This window comes from Harpegnathos saltator, unplaced genomic scaffold (assembly GCF_003227715.2).
Source record: "Harpegnathos saltator strain DR-91 unplaced genomic scaffold, Hsal_v8.6 scaffold175, whole genome shotgun sequence".
NCBI classification, from domain to species: domain Eukaryota; kingdom Metazoa; phylum Arthropoda; class Insecta; order Hymenoptera; family Formicidae; genus Harpegnathos; species Harpegnathos saltator.
The window spans coordinates 272,154-287,202 of NW_020229956.1; the positions used below are offsets into that span (position 1 = coordinate 272,154).

Sequence of the window (15,049 nt, forward strand, 5' to 3'; positions counted from 1 at the left end):
CAGCGCAAGATTAAAAGAACCGTGTTATTTACGCAAAATCGCGTGAAGCTTAAAAGAATCGTGATATTTACAACATTATGTCATATTATACATTTCCTAGCATACGGACAATGTATAAAAGTTTGGCATCGAGTTAAGCGCACGAGAGTCTCGTTTCAGAAACTCACTGTGATTCTTAAAATGCGTACACTAATATGTAACATATATTATGTATATACTGAGCCATGATTTTCTTGAGCAATATCACGAGATTGAATTGATCCGAAACGTATGCGATAATACCTCTATCTATTTGCCTATTCTCGCGATATCTCGCGATATCTCGCGAAATGTAGCTACGTTTCCTTCGGTATATACATCCTAAAGCTGCAGATACGATACTTTCAATCAACCTCGCAACATTTCTCAGTTTCCTTCGTATAATTATAACGTCTCCATTCTTTCAATCGAGAACGCTTTCGCTTTCGAATCGCGCTATCTTACTGACAAATGGCGTATTCGAATGCCATGGATTTTGACTCACCCTGAGATCGATTAAACCCAAGTTCTCTCGAATATGCACCGGTGTATGCTTTATGATTGACTGATAGAGCCTTGTTACGCTATTAATCGACCCCGTGGAGTGAGTTAAAATCCAAGCTACTCGAGTACGTCATAACTTTTTAATGGCTACCTTAGGAAATATACAAGGTACGACGATAAAAATAATAAAAATAAAACATGTATAATCTCTTCCTTCGCTCGTTGAGCGAATGACGAGTTGCCGCACGACCTGGTATTCGCGTTTGTTCATTTACATCGCATAATAACGCCGTCGTACGGTCATCGCTCTCCTTCGGCATCCGTCACTATAATTTACTGTCGTTCAAAGGACTTTGCGATAGTGACTCCAGCCGCCCGCGCCATTTCGTCCCAGTGCGCGACTGTTGAAGGCTGCTATACACGAAGTTACCTGAGCGAGAAAATAAGATACGACACAGCGCAACATAAGCATCTTAACGCGACGAATATATAGCAACAAATATACGCCGTTAAATACCGCGGAAACATTGCGATGCTTATGTATAGCGGCCTTCAGCGAAAGAGTATCACAGAAGACGAACGTTCTACAATGCTTGCAACTCCTTCTCTTTCCCTCTTCGGCCCTCGTAACTTTTCTATCACTTTTCGATTTCTCTCTTTTCGTTCTTTCTCTCAAATGTGAGAGTACAAAGAGTTCTCACGTCGCATTGAGGCCAGAAACTAATCATCGATAGTACAATCTGTACTACACCTCCCTCTCCCTGACATATGCAACCTCCCTTCTACCTTGTACAATGTATCATCGTGATATGTCTACATAACGCTAGTTATGTACAGAATGCGTACAATTTATACTTGTCTACACGAGTAACTCATCTATGTCCTTAATTATATCCTCGGATGTCGCGTCTAGCCTGATGTACTCGTCAACCGGGCATTCCTCGTTCAGCTGCTTATTGTTGAACAGTTCGTTGTTCAGTTGCTCGTCGCTCAGCTGCTCGTCGCGACGTTCCGTCTCGTCGCCCTTCTTGTTCACCGTGTCAACACGCGGTTCAACCACCGTGCTTTGTTTCAAGGACCTTCGCAGTTTCACCGGAGCCGTGGATGGCTTGAAATCCGTCTCGCTGACCTTGCGTTTCCCCAACGGGGACGTGAGCGTCTGGCCCTGCTCAGTCGGCTTCTCCGCTGCTTCGGCCGGCATCGCGACCGTCGTGTCCTGCTCGCAGGAGGAGCTTGTCGGCATTTCCGTATTCTCTATATACTCCATGTTCTTCAATGTACGTTCCGTATCCTCCGTAGATCGAGACGAAGTCGAAACTTCAGCTTCGACGGCCAGTCTCTCCCTCTCTCGCCTCTCTCGAATCTCCGCGAGGGTCAGGATCTTGAAGTCCATGCTCTTCTCCGGCTGCTTGTCTTTGGCGTGCAAGCTCAGCAAGTGCTTCCTATTGTGCCAGTTAGGCTTGGTCGCGGGCGTATCCATCTTGTGTTCGTAAGCGTAATAAGCCGCACTCACCGCCTGGACCTCCTCCAGACGCTTTTGCTCGACACTGTCGCAGCAGCGTACAGCGGTCTTTTGCTTGATCGGCGAAAACATGGTCTCGTTGTCGGAATCTGAAAGAGAAAGACGTTAGGAACAGGGTAACAGGAGGTGCGAATTTCCTCGTTCTTTCATAAATAAGCGACGCTTCCCCCTCGGCGACACTCCGATGGTGCGTCATCGGTCAGGGTCGCCGGACGACTAGGTGTCTCGCCTCTCGCGTCATTCTCTCTCTCTACCCCATTTTTTTTCTAACAATTGTTACTACACTGCATTGTGTTGTACTCTCTCTCTTTTTTTATTTTCTTAATCGTACGATCGACTTTTCCCGGACCTCTCATCGAAATTGTCAGAGTTTGGGATCTATACCGCGCGTATTTACTCGGATCTCCCTCGCTATCGATCATGACCCGACCTTGAATACGTCTCAAAACGACAACTCGCGTCTCATCGCTTCAGCAACACGAGAGATCTTAATCGTCCGATATGAGAGAGCCGTTTGGACGAGCACGTGAGAAGCGTAAGAAGAAGATGATAGATCTGCAACTGCCATAACGTTGAAAACGATGCTAAAAGGGCATCGCGGATTCGATTCGAAATATAACAACTGAAATATATTTCGCTAAATACAGTAAAGCGACTCCGACTTCTGTTCTTTGGCAGAAGCGGTTTTCGCGGAAAAAAGAGAGAAAAAATGTTCTCGTTCTTAGAAAACCTCCGTCGATTAAATTGGAAAATTGCACGTGTTACGCGACACGAATAATTCGTCGGTATTATTCGTCATTATCGATGAAGGAGCGTGGATGAAATGATCGAACGAGGCTGCGTTCTTGCTGCGATCGTTGCTGCTGCCGTCGCTGTTGCTTGTTGCTGCTGCTGGAGAACGCTTCGAGATGCTCCGATATTCGCCGTTTGGCGTCGATCGAGAAACGGGTAGAAGAACGCAAGAAGCGCGGGCTTGCCTCCAAAACGGACATTTTATTTTTTCCATATCACACTTTATCCGCGCGTAAAATGAGACGGACGAGAAGTCCGACGGAATGCCGAGAGTGAGAAGAAAATTGCAGACAAGAGGAAACAGACATGCGTTGCCTCAAGAGGGTTCTGGTCGAACCGATCGAACACTTGCCAATTGGACAGACGGTGTATCGAAGTCGCTTGTATTGTTTACCGAGTCGAATCGGCAGATTTAAGTTTTCGCTCGAGTGTCGGAGAACCGCAGCGTCTGAAGATAACTGGTGCTTCTTACACACAATTGAAGCAACGTGGCGATGTTTGTACGCGACGCACGAAGTGTTTCGAATCGCGAGAGCGAGAGAAGAGAGAGGGAGAGAGAGAGGGAGAGAGAGAGAGGGAGAGAGAGAGAGGGAGAGAGAGAGAGGGAGAGAGAGAGAGAGAGGGAGAGAGAGAGAGAGAGAGAGCGAGAGAGAGAGAGAGAGAGAGAATTGTATAAGCTTCCAATTTTAGAATATTTTCTACTTCTAGCGATTAACCCTTCTACACCTATTTAGACATATACATATACATTAGACAACACTCCTCTTACAAAGATATACCCCGCACTCACATTGATATACATATACATAAATAAAAATGGCACAAAGCGCGTGACAAAGAAAAAAGAAGTCTGATCTGACCGGCCGTATAATTTCCTCACAGCTTGACGCAAGCCTTCCCAACGTTGGTTTTGCCTAGAGAACAGATATGAGCGATAAGGATTCGTGTCCCGGTGGTTCCTTTTCCTCGACTCAAGTGTTCTTGAGCTTGCCTTCTGCTGACAGCCTCGTACGAAAGACGCGTGCGTCTCTCTTTTCCCGTGATTACCATCATCGCGAAGCGATGACCGCTGATTGTGAATCGATAAAAAAGTATACTCAGATATACAGAGTGTCTTCGCTTTCAACAACCGGTTGAGCTTCGCCAAGCGAGCGGAGACGGCGTGGAATTTTGTGTTCCCTTCCGATGAAATCGAACTCGCGCTGCGAACGAAAGAGATAATAAATGTCTGGTCGATCCTGCGAGAGTCGAAACCGAGAAACACCCTGTATATTCGTGTACATACAGATACACAGATATATCTACTCACATTTCGGTATCGACTTCTACGAGGAGGAGAAGCTTAACATCGTCGGGATGTCCGGCGTCGGCGAACGATCACGCTTGGCCCGCGTCTTTCCCGCGTCAGATGTATCCTCTGAAGGTACATGCGATTTACCTTTGCTCTTGTTTCTATCCGCTTGAGGTCGGCTTCTTCACTAATTTTGATTTTGGCGATCGCGAAATCGCAAAATCGCGACTACGCACCTCGCCGTCCTAGCGTCGGCAGCGACTCGATAAACTTGCGCGCGAAACTTCACATTCTGTGCATCCTTCGTCTGACACGATACTAACTTCGACGTAACATGCGCCGGAACGGACCGAAACATTCGTTTGTTCTTCCGCTCTTTTCGTTTTATTAGCGTGATACGCGCGGAAGAAAAAGCGAACCCTCCACCGAATCGTCCTCGATCTCTCGCGAAATCGTAAAAATGCACGTCCGATCGCCATAATCGTAAAGCACCCTCCTAGGCGAGAAAAGCCTTACAGCGTGGAAATATGTAAACAAAGGAAACGCCACCGGCAAGAGGCGAGAGTGTCGGCAGGCATCGCGATAGAAACGTGAACGCGAAAAGTGCTCGATCTGCTCGTCGTCGTCGTCATCGCGACGCGACGCAAGGCGTCCCCCAAGAACAAGAGCGAAGTGAGCGAGGTGGTGTCGAGGTATCAAGTTTATTGAAATCCAGATATCATCTCAATGAAAAGTATTAATTTTTCCATTCGCTTACATCGATTCATATAGTTAATTGCGCATCGCTTACTTTAGCATAATCGATCTTTCTCCTCCTCCTTCGCGTTCGGCCGCGGATCGGCCGAGAGAGAAAAGGCTCTTTCGTTTTATACTGGTTTTTTTTCTTTCGTTCCTTCCTGCCCCTTCTTTCTTTCCGCCTCCATTCTTTCTATCTTTATCGCTCGCATTCGAGACAAGAGAAGCGGTACGAACACGCGCGCACGCTTTTGCGCTTTCACGTCGGATTGACATAACGATATCGCAGGTGGCCATCGTCGACACTCACGTTCCTCGAGAGAACGAACTTCGGTCTTCCTTGACGGTACACCGGAAACGTTCTCGACTTCCGAGAGAGAGAGAGAGAGAGAGAGAGAGAGAGAGAGAGAGAGAGAAAAGTAATGATAGAGAGCGACAGAGAAACAGAAACTCCCGCGATCGCGACGCGTCTCGTCCGCGCTGCGGACTTTTGTTTCGTCCACGAGACAGCAGGACGATCCCGATTGACCGGATCACCAAGTTCGACGTCGGCCCCGGATCGTTACGTCTATCGCGCACAGTTGAAAGATTCGTTGCACAGTCGTGACGGGACCGAGGCCCGATATCGCGACTACAGACGCAGCGTGGCAGGGTGTGGCGTAAACACGGAAAAAAATTAACGAAAATAAAAAAACAAAGAGAAGGATGGGAGAGAAGGAGAGAGAGAGAGAGAGAGAGAGAGAGAAGAAGAATGCAAAAGAAAAACGGGCCTCGGTCGCGCGCACGGCTGAAGAAAAGGAAATGCGCGAGACAATCATCAAGGGAGATCAAAGGACGAGAAAAACGCACGGATATACAAAGTAAAAGCAACCATCCGATGTGAGAACGATGATGAGAACGATAAAAGAGGTCGTTAGCCTCGCTCGTTTTGTCTTTCTCTCATTCTCTCTCATTCTCTCTCCCTCTCTCTCTCTCACTCGTTACATAGTCGCGACTACGCGCTAAATTATCGTGTAATCTGTACATGTGTATAAACAATTCATCAGTAATCCGTAAAGAACAAAAACGACATTTGATTTCGTTTGCATTCTCAAACGTACACACGTCCTCCGTCACGGTCGAGAGCGACGTGCTGAGAACTCGAATGTATCGGAGTTTGCCGAACGAAAGTAATCACACGTGTTGATTCGCAAAGACGAAAGATCTCAGAACTGCCGACAGGAAATCAGGATACCTGAATCCTAACTCGACTTGAATCTTTGCTTCCTTATCCACGATTAGTGCATGTAATCAGAGAAAACTTGAAAAACCTAGAAAACAGCTGTGTTACAGCGAAGTTTGACACTCGGCGCCACTACCGAAACGTTCGAGTTTCGAGTCTGCGCCAATCGATCGGTCGATTGAACTATCGAATAAGAGAGAGGGAGAAAGAGAAAGATGCGCTTCGAATACGTGAAAAAGACTGAAACGAAAATTTCAAACTAACAAGTTCCTATAATTCCTACATAAGAAAAAAAAAACAATCTTGTAAAAAACACGTGATGTGATAGCGAAGGGGGCGAGCATCGCGGTTTATGCGCGCGATATATCGTTTCCTCTTCAAATAATTTATATATGTGTATATATATATATATATATATAGTATATAATATACTTTTGCTCTATATTTTCATTTTTGTTTTCCGACGCACGCACAGAACGCACTTTTCCATGCGTGCACGCGCTCACGCACGCACGTTATCTGCACGATGCGAGTAAGCTGAAAGCGCGTAACAAGCCATGACGATGTAGGAAGAACATGTCATACTCGCTGTCTCGGAAGTGCGGCGCTCGAAATGTCCGAAGACACGCGCGTTCGTCCAAAATATGAATTCCATCAGCCGAATCGCGTGATCTCTCCGCGGAGCATCGCGCGGGGAGAGACGCGCGTTTCTCGCGAGAACGCGCGTCTCGCCCATCGCATCCACGGGAAAAAGAATGAAAAAGGAAGGAAAGGAGCGAGACAACGAGTATCGCCCGGGCTCGTAACAAACGCCTGTAATTAATCTACAGCCGTGTGGACTCACGCGGACCGCAACGATCGACGTGAACGACGACGCGCGGTAATTCGCAGCGCAACGAGCGGTCAAACGCAAGCGATGAATTCGCGCGCCTGCACGAAACGAAGTTATCGAAATATCGTCGTCGATCCCGCGATCCTGCGTTGATCCGTCGCGGCTCTCTCTCTCTCTCTCTCTCTCTCTCTCTCTCTCTCTCTCTCTCTCTCTCTTTTTTGTGATGCAGTTTAACTATAATTTGCCGATAAGTGCTAGATATGACGGACGCACACGATCATACGACTACTTGTCCTTTCGGAACGCTACTCTCGAATGAATAGAGCCCTTCGTCGTCGAAGGGCCAGCGGAAGGATCCACGGCTGCGGTTCTCTTGTACTTTGCGCTATCGCCTCTATCACACTATCCGCTCGCACTTCACGCACACTGTCTACCACAGATACGCATCCCCCTTCCCCTCCCCCCCCTCTCTCTCTCTTACTTTCGCGCGCGCTCTTTTGCACTCTCACTCACTATTATTTATTATGCACAATAATTCTGTTAATCCCGCCGCGGTCTTCTCGTCGATTCTCCCTTACGTGCGCAGAACGCCTCCGATCTTTCCGCGCTCTCACGATCATCTCTTTCCCTTTCTTGGAAGACCTGCGCGTCGTTCCCGATTTTAAAAATGTAAACGCACCACCTGTTTCGCGCATCCGTGAAAGTATAACGTCTCTACCCGGATGATCGTATCTATCCCGTCTCGTTTCTCTATCCTGCCTGTGTGAAAGACCCCTCTAAAACGCAAAAGATAACGTACACGATCATGAGAGAAGCCAGGTATCTCGCGAACGCAAAAACGGACCGCCGACCTCCCGTACGGTTGAAGGCACAAAATCCACGCCTGCCTGAAATACACGCAATTTTACGCGGAGAACCGTCAAGTAGAAACCAATACACAAGTATTCCAAAAAAGGCTCCTGCCATCCCTATCTCTCGACAATGATCTCATTGATAAATATCCCTAGCAATTAAATATATATATATGCATGTGTGTATGTATATATATATACTTTATATATATATAATATATATATATATATATAGATTATTATGCCATAAGAAAGATTATTAATTTCCTATTTGCGTATCTCGCACGGAAATACGCACAAGTGTATGATGTATACGTGTGTGTGTGTGTGTGTGTGAGTGTGTGTGTGTATTCGAAAAACGTGTTCGAATGACACCTTCTCGTTTTCCTTCCTCCCTCCGAAATTTCCCCAAAGCTACACACGCGCGCGACTTTTGTACCACCCTCTCCCTCTCGCTTGTTCTCTCTATCTTTCTCATATACCATCTCGTGCAATCGCTCCAATAATAAACATCCGTCTGTGAAAGATATCCCTCATTGCTTCCTTTTCCTCTCTTTCGCCGATGTACCATTGTAAACGATGAAACTCTCGCGCTTCTTGTATCTTTGGGATTATCGGGTTTTTTTTCCTTTTTTTGTTTCTTTTTTTCTATCATACGCACCGTTGATTCGAAAAAAGAAATCTGCTATCGCAGAGATACGAAAGAAACGCTCGCCGGACCGGTGGTGCCCTCCGAAAATACAATTTACGTTATCTCCCTTCGCGCTCTTCCCTGTCTCATTTGACCGTCCGATGTGATTTATCGCTATTGCAAAAGAAAACCGGAAGGACAAGGAAACGTCCCGTATCTCCTTTCTACACCCTACACTATATATATAATATATATACTTTCCACGAATATAAAATTTTTCATCTCACTGCATGATCAATAATAAATAAGAGCTTCCTGAACCATTCGCTGCGAAGCCCCCTTTATAGCGGGTTGCGAACCCGCAGGATCAAATCGCACGATATACTAGAAAAGTTGAGAGTTAATATTCTATTCATCATACACACAGAAACTCGTCAAACGCGAATCTGCCGTGGCGAGCCTGCTATTTTCAATTCTTACTTCGATTAATATAGACGACCTCGCGTTTTTTTTTTCGTTTAACATTATCATCACCACTATCATCATCATCATCATCATCATCATCATCATCATCATCATCATCATCATCATCATCATCATCATCATTATCATCATCATCATCATCACGTAGAAAGCAAGCTTCTAAAAAAGCCGTATTTTATTGAACACTCCTGTAAAACGTCGAGAAATGTCGCGTTTGGCTTACACGATTTAAACTACTACTTTTATCGTTTTCTGTTGTGTTCCGTTTGTTTGCTTTTTTCCCACTCATTTTTCTCCTTGCATTATTTAACTCTTTGAATTCCTCATGAATGCGTAAACGTCCGAGACGCACTCGTAAACGCGATCAACGTGAACCACGGAATAATCTCCGCGCAATTATCACCCGTTGAATTATCCGCCCGTTCCGTGTGACGTGCCGTGTACGCACCGCATAATTCCGTGTGCCGTCCTGAAGTTCTCTCGAATTCATGTGACAAGCCAAAACATATGAAGGCATTATTATTATTCATGCACGCGTAAAACACAAAGCTTAGGAATCTGTTTATCTCCAACGCGCGTGGGGATTCACGCACGAAATATTATTCTGTTAAACCCCTTCCTCCCCTTTCCTATCTCCATTCTAACTAAGTCACTCTCTCTCACTCGCACATACTATCCCGCCCTGACTTTCTCTCTCGCTCTCTCGTTTTCTTCCTCTTCGTCTCTGTTCTCTTTGTCGTTTCCCTAACCGTAACGCGCAATCTCGCTATTAACACGGCACGCGATATCAAGAAGAACACACGCACGGCCATATCGGTTTGGAGAGAGAGAGAGAGAGAGAGAGAAAGAGAGAAAGAGAGAGAAATATTCGAATTATATTTTCTACCATCCGCAACTCTGCACTCATCTCAATCTGAGAATGTGACCGACGAGACAATGTGCGAGTTTCCTTTCTGTTTTTCATTCTTTTTTTTTTGTTTTTTCTCTTTTCTTCCGTCTTCTTTGCTCTTAACAAGACAGAGGTAATCGGCTAACCCGATATTTTTTTTTTCGTTTTATATTACATAGTATATAATATTTTCTATCCTTTCGATCGGCCACGCCTGGAGCATAATATAAATTCGCATCTGAGAGATCGCGATATTTAAAATAAGCTTTCCAAGCGCTGCTGTGGCGATTATCTCTCGTCGAAGACGCAGAACGTAAAACGGGCAGAATTCATTCGCCGTGATATAAGTATTTGTTTAACATTAAATGCTATCATTCTCTCCGCAGCTAGGAGCAAGGTTCTGTAAGTGCAAAGAATTTTTGTGTGTCTCCCTCCTTCCCTTTCTACCTCTTTCTCTCTCTCTCTCTCTCTCTCTCTCTCTCTCTCTCTCTCTCTCTCTCTCTCTCTCTCTGTATTTACGTGATTTGTTATATTGCTGTTTTGTGTGTGTATGTATATGTGGTGTGTATGTGTGGTGTGTGCGGTAAAGCGGCAACCCATAGCTATCTTCTTCTTCATTTAGCACAGTATTTATTTTCGCAATTTTACAACGTGCCGTATCGTCGTACATACTTAAACCTTTTTCTACCGATCACACTGCAGCTGGAGAAAGATAGCCATAGGCGGTTAGAGGGCTACAGGCAAAGTTTAGATATAGCAGCCCCTGGAAAAATTGATATTCACTGCTACAATTCACGTAGCGACACAAGAGTGTGCAAAAGTTTCGATTAAGTTTCGCGCATTTGTGCTTTGATGATTGCCGATAAAAATGTCCGCTAAATGCCAATTTGTGAGAGAAGTGACGATTCGAAAAATCTAAATGTTGCATGTCATCCCTCTTCCCCGTGACGAGACACGAGTACAGAATGGGTGTAAATAAGTCACACAAATGTAAATGACGATTGTCGTAATAAAAGAGAACAAATGTTTGATGATATACTTGATGAAAAAAATGATCGACGAGAGTCATCACGATCGTTCGCGATCAAACGACCGGGATGATTGTCATCTTTACAGCTTACGACAGTGGCGTACGCGCGAACATTACGCACTAATTGCACCTCATCAAATCGATCCATCGTTTTACGAAATAAGTAAAAAAGTGGATGCTGATTAAGTATCAGAAATGTACTAATGTATATTTAGCGCCGTGAATTAAATAATATGCTAAGATCAGCACAGGGCGCGCTTTTTCCTCATTATTATTATATATATGTATATGTATATATATCTCTTTCGCTACTAAGGAAGCGTACACGTGTCGTTACACAATTTTACGTGCAGAACGATACTTTCGTGATAACTCATCATATTTCGTGCTGAATGCGTTGAAATTATCTTTTATCGTACGCACGATATAATCGACAGAGAACGATCCTTGATGTTTCTCAATCGTTCGTAAATTCTTCGAAAGTATTCTTCTGTGCTCGGTTGACGAACGAGGGAAATCATATATATGTCGCATTGTACACGTAAAAGCTACAACAGTTTCTCGTCGACCTTAGAATCTCCTATACGACGTTATGCCGAGGAACGGAAAAGGAAATCTCGAAGTTTGAGGCTGCGGAGTTTGCTGCGTGTGAATCGGAGAATAAGAGGGTTGCTGAAGGAGCGGGGAATTCTGTTGATTTTGCAGCGGCGACAGGGACTGCCCGGAGGAGTGAGAATGTAAGTTTTGTTGATGATGATGCGGATATGATAACGCGTGATGGCAGGGGGAGGACTGTGAGTTTTGCACGTTCGGTGGTGGGACGTTTAGATTATTCGTGACGCTGATGTTACTTGGGATGTTGAGGCTGTTGGGATTATTTGGAATGGTCAGGCTTTTCGGCATACTGAGCGCATTCGGGAGATTCATATTCGTTTGCAAGCTAGGCGGTAGAGAGAGAGTAGCTGACGTAAGATAATGTACGTTGAAAGATGGACGGGGGGGCTAGTAAAGCCTCATACCTTCTTCGAATTTAACGATGAGAGGATCGACGGCCGGGCTCCCGATGAAACTGCCAGCTTCACTGCTGCCTCTACCTTGGTCTGATTCAGTACTACTGCCGTCATATTTTGTGTCATCTGTGCAATAAGAAGAAAATGTAAAAAATGTGGTTTGCACGTTAAGTTTGAGATAGACCATCAATGTCAAGAGAAATAAAATAAAAAAAGAATGGAATGGAATGGAGAAAATGAAATGAGCAGACCTTTACCTTGACGGCTCAACCACTCCTGATTTGGAGACTTTGTTGTTACTTCTGTCTTTACAGGGTTGATAGGATTATTGATGGTTCGTGCATTCTTATGCAAGAATGAACAGTGCGGCTTCCTGCATCCTCCGGGTTGTGTTTCCCAGTAGCATGGAATTGACTTGCGATTTTTCTAAAAATGACAATGACATTAATATTAGTCATTCTTTAGAATAATTCTAATTACTGAGTTGAATTATGTCATCAAATGGAATAATTTTGTTCAAATTTTAATTGCATTATCAAGTTCAATACAATTAAGCATTGTCAATGCATAAATACAATCATGTCATATAAACTATATCATTCATTATTTCATACTTAATTATAAAGACTAATTTTATCATAAAGTCTAAAAAGAAATAGATATCACACAAGGTTATTCAAGAAAAGCATTTACCTTCAGTTCCATGTGTCTGAAATTACAATGTTCGTTGAGGCAACTGCCTTGCTGCCAGAATGTACACATGGTTTCACAACCTAAAGCCGATGGTTCGTGTCTAAAGGGACAAAAATCTCCCTGCAAATGAAAGATCATGCAATAAGATATAAATATTTAATTTAATCCAGATAATTTAATTCCAGATTTTTCAAAATATTCGGTTTCATTTAATTTCATTTAACTAAATGTTCATAATAATAATTTATAAGAATAATGTAAATGCTTGCAGTGCCAAGATATTATAAATACTGCAAGTGAATGCAAATCAGCTTATACATGCGCGTTATTAAATGTTTAAAATATTACAGGTATCATCATTACTCATTTCAATGATAGAGTTCGTTTACGAGCTTAACACTGGCAAAATATCCGTACAAACATTAAGCCCGTTTTTCATAATTGTACAATTAAATATGATACGACATATTCGCGCCACAAAGATAATTATAACAATAGAAGACACACTTGCAACAGTGAGAGATGTCATGCACAATTAGTTAAATGAATAAAAATTCAATCGCGTGTATGCGTTCGACGATAACACGGACTTCTCGACTATTATGGTTTGCAAATTCTCGTCAACATGATTTCAAAATGGCCGACCTAACCTCGGCGGAGCGTACGGATAACACGAGCAATATGGAACTATCGTACTTCATATTTTCAAGATAACCGAAATCAGCAAGCCGCTCGATAAGAACGTGCTAGAAAGTAATTCTATTACAATGCAAGTAATTCGCTTACCTTCTTACACGTGGAGTAATAGAAAAAGTAGCAGTCGGTGTTCTTGTGATTGTGCTCCATTTGTAGGAACTTGTAAAACGACGAGTGATCGTGCTCCTTGCTGCAAAATAAAAGTTCAAACGGATTTTAGCTGGATAATGTGAATCGTGACGATGACGAATCGGCCGAATCGTCGCGAACTAGTCGCACGCGTCAGGCGATTCAACGTGGAACACACACATCACCATTTCGTGCGAAACATGGTTACGACTCGACAACGCAAGATAGACCTCGCTTTTCTCGACGCTCCTCGGCAAACAGGCGCTCGACACAGAACGTTATGGTGAGATCGAGGCCGTGTATGCGTTCAAAACAACGGTTATTCGCGAGCAGCCGTGACGCGCCGACGACATTGACGAAATCGCTACGATTCGTACCTTCGTTTTTTCCACACGTTGCTCGAGGCGTGATGGAAAGTTTACTAACATTCAGCCGCGATCCCACGGTGACTCCTTTCTTACACACGTCTGCTCAGCCGCTAGGTCACACTTCACGACACGCACGCACGCACGCACGCGCAATTTGCCGATTTATAAACGTAAAATCGAACGTAAAACAGATCCGTCCCGATCAGTTGATCGCGACCATCAACGCCGGTACCTCGATTCGTTCGCTGCGCAATGTAAAGTACATTTGTGGCTCCCCCCTTCAATATTCGCGTAACCTGTTTGCGACGCCGGAAATTGCCGACGTCTAAGAGAGCGCTCGAGTCTAACAGGAAGTAAAGGACAGTACAAAGGTTAGAAGTTTGTAGTGGAGCGAAATTTGAAAGTTGAGAATTGTCACTCCAAAGCATAAACATAAAAAAAATTCAAAATTTTTCTTCAATGATTAAGATATTTGTTTGTAAAACTTATTTCTCTCTCTCTCTCTCTCTTTCTTTGTACTTCCAGGGGGGAGGAGAGTACATTGCTAATGTCACTTATAAGATAGCACATAAGCATCTAGAGGAAGGAACCGCTTTGCTCTTTAAATATTACGGAGTCAATTCTATGCGACTTTGCGACTTTGTAATATAACTTTATTGAGAAAGTGATATTCATTCTCTTTACATTGAAAAGATGAAATTACATTTTGGCCATCGCTTCTTCCAATTCCACAAAGAAAAAAGCTAAAGATATCAATCATTGAATCCTTATAATCGTCGCCGAATTGATAATAATAACATTATCATTATAAGTCTGAAAAAACGAATGTATACATATATTGCTAAGTTCTTAATATCATGTAATTTGCTTATCCGTATCACGATATCCGTCGAAATATTCTTTGTAATATTTCACGTTAATATTGCTGAAATAAATCTGTTGATGATTGACAAAATATGCATCCTTATACACATCCCACTAAAAATGATAGTTGTAACAATAGTTGTAAGATTGTGGTTAAATACACCATCGTATTCACAACGTGAATTACTCGCGATACTTAAGTAGCAATCGAAAGCATATCTCACAACAAAAACTATGGAGAAATAGCGAACACGGCAAATTCTTACATTAACTCCCTATACTGTCCATAAATGGACTAGGAAATTGCACAACCCATACTTGGAATTCTTAGCACTTTGATATTGAAATGATGATCTTCAAATATGTACTATACTCTCGCTAATATATAAAATAGGTTCATTTCGTAAATTATGGCTGCATCGTTATTTCAGATAAAGTATCACATGGCCACTGACATACGATATCAATTTACGAAATGGGACCGTCACT

The 15,049-nt window shown here is 43.6% G+C and overlaps 1 protein-coding gene across 5 annotated transcripts; it reads right to left on the reverse strand.

Moving 5' to 3' along the window:
• Positions 1–790: 790 nt before the first annotated feature.
• LOC105181851 (zinc finger CCCH domain-containing protein 11A) lies at positions 791–13,908 on the reverse strand. Of its 5 annotated transcripts, none has more exons than XM_011138888.3 (6): positions 13,755–13,908; positions 13,290–13,389; positions 12,504–12,623; positions 12,062–12,236; positions 11,820–11,936; positions 791–2,133 (listed from the first exon to the last, which is right to left on the reverse strand). In XM_011138888.3, the coding sequence occupies exons 2-6, from the start codon at positions 13,347–13,349 to the stop codon at positions 1,382–1,384; spliced, it is 1,224 nt and encodes a 407-aa protein (XP_011137190.1). In that variant the 5' UTR covers positions 13,350–13,389; positions 13,755–13,908; the 3' UTR covers positions 791–1,381. The 5 variants fall into 5 exon arrangements, with proteins under 5 accessions (XP_011137190.1, XP_011137189.1, XP_011137187.1 ...); XM_011138887.3 differs by having other exon boundaries at positions 13,706–13,896; XM_011138885.3 differs by lacking the exon at positions 13,755–13,908 and adding an exon at positions 13,514–13,701 and having other exon boundaries at positions 12,068–12,236.
• Positions 13,909–15,049: the final 1,141 nt, after the last annotated feature.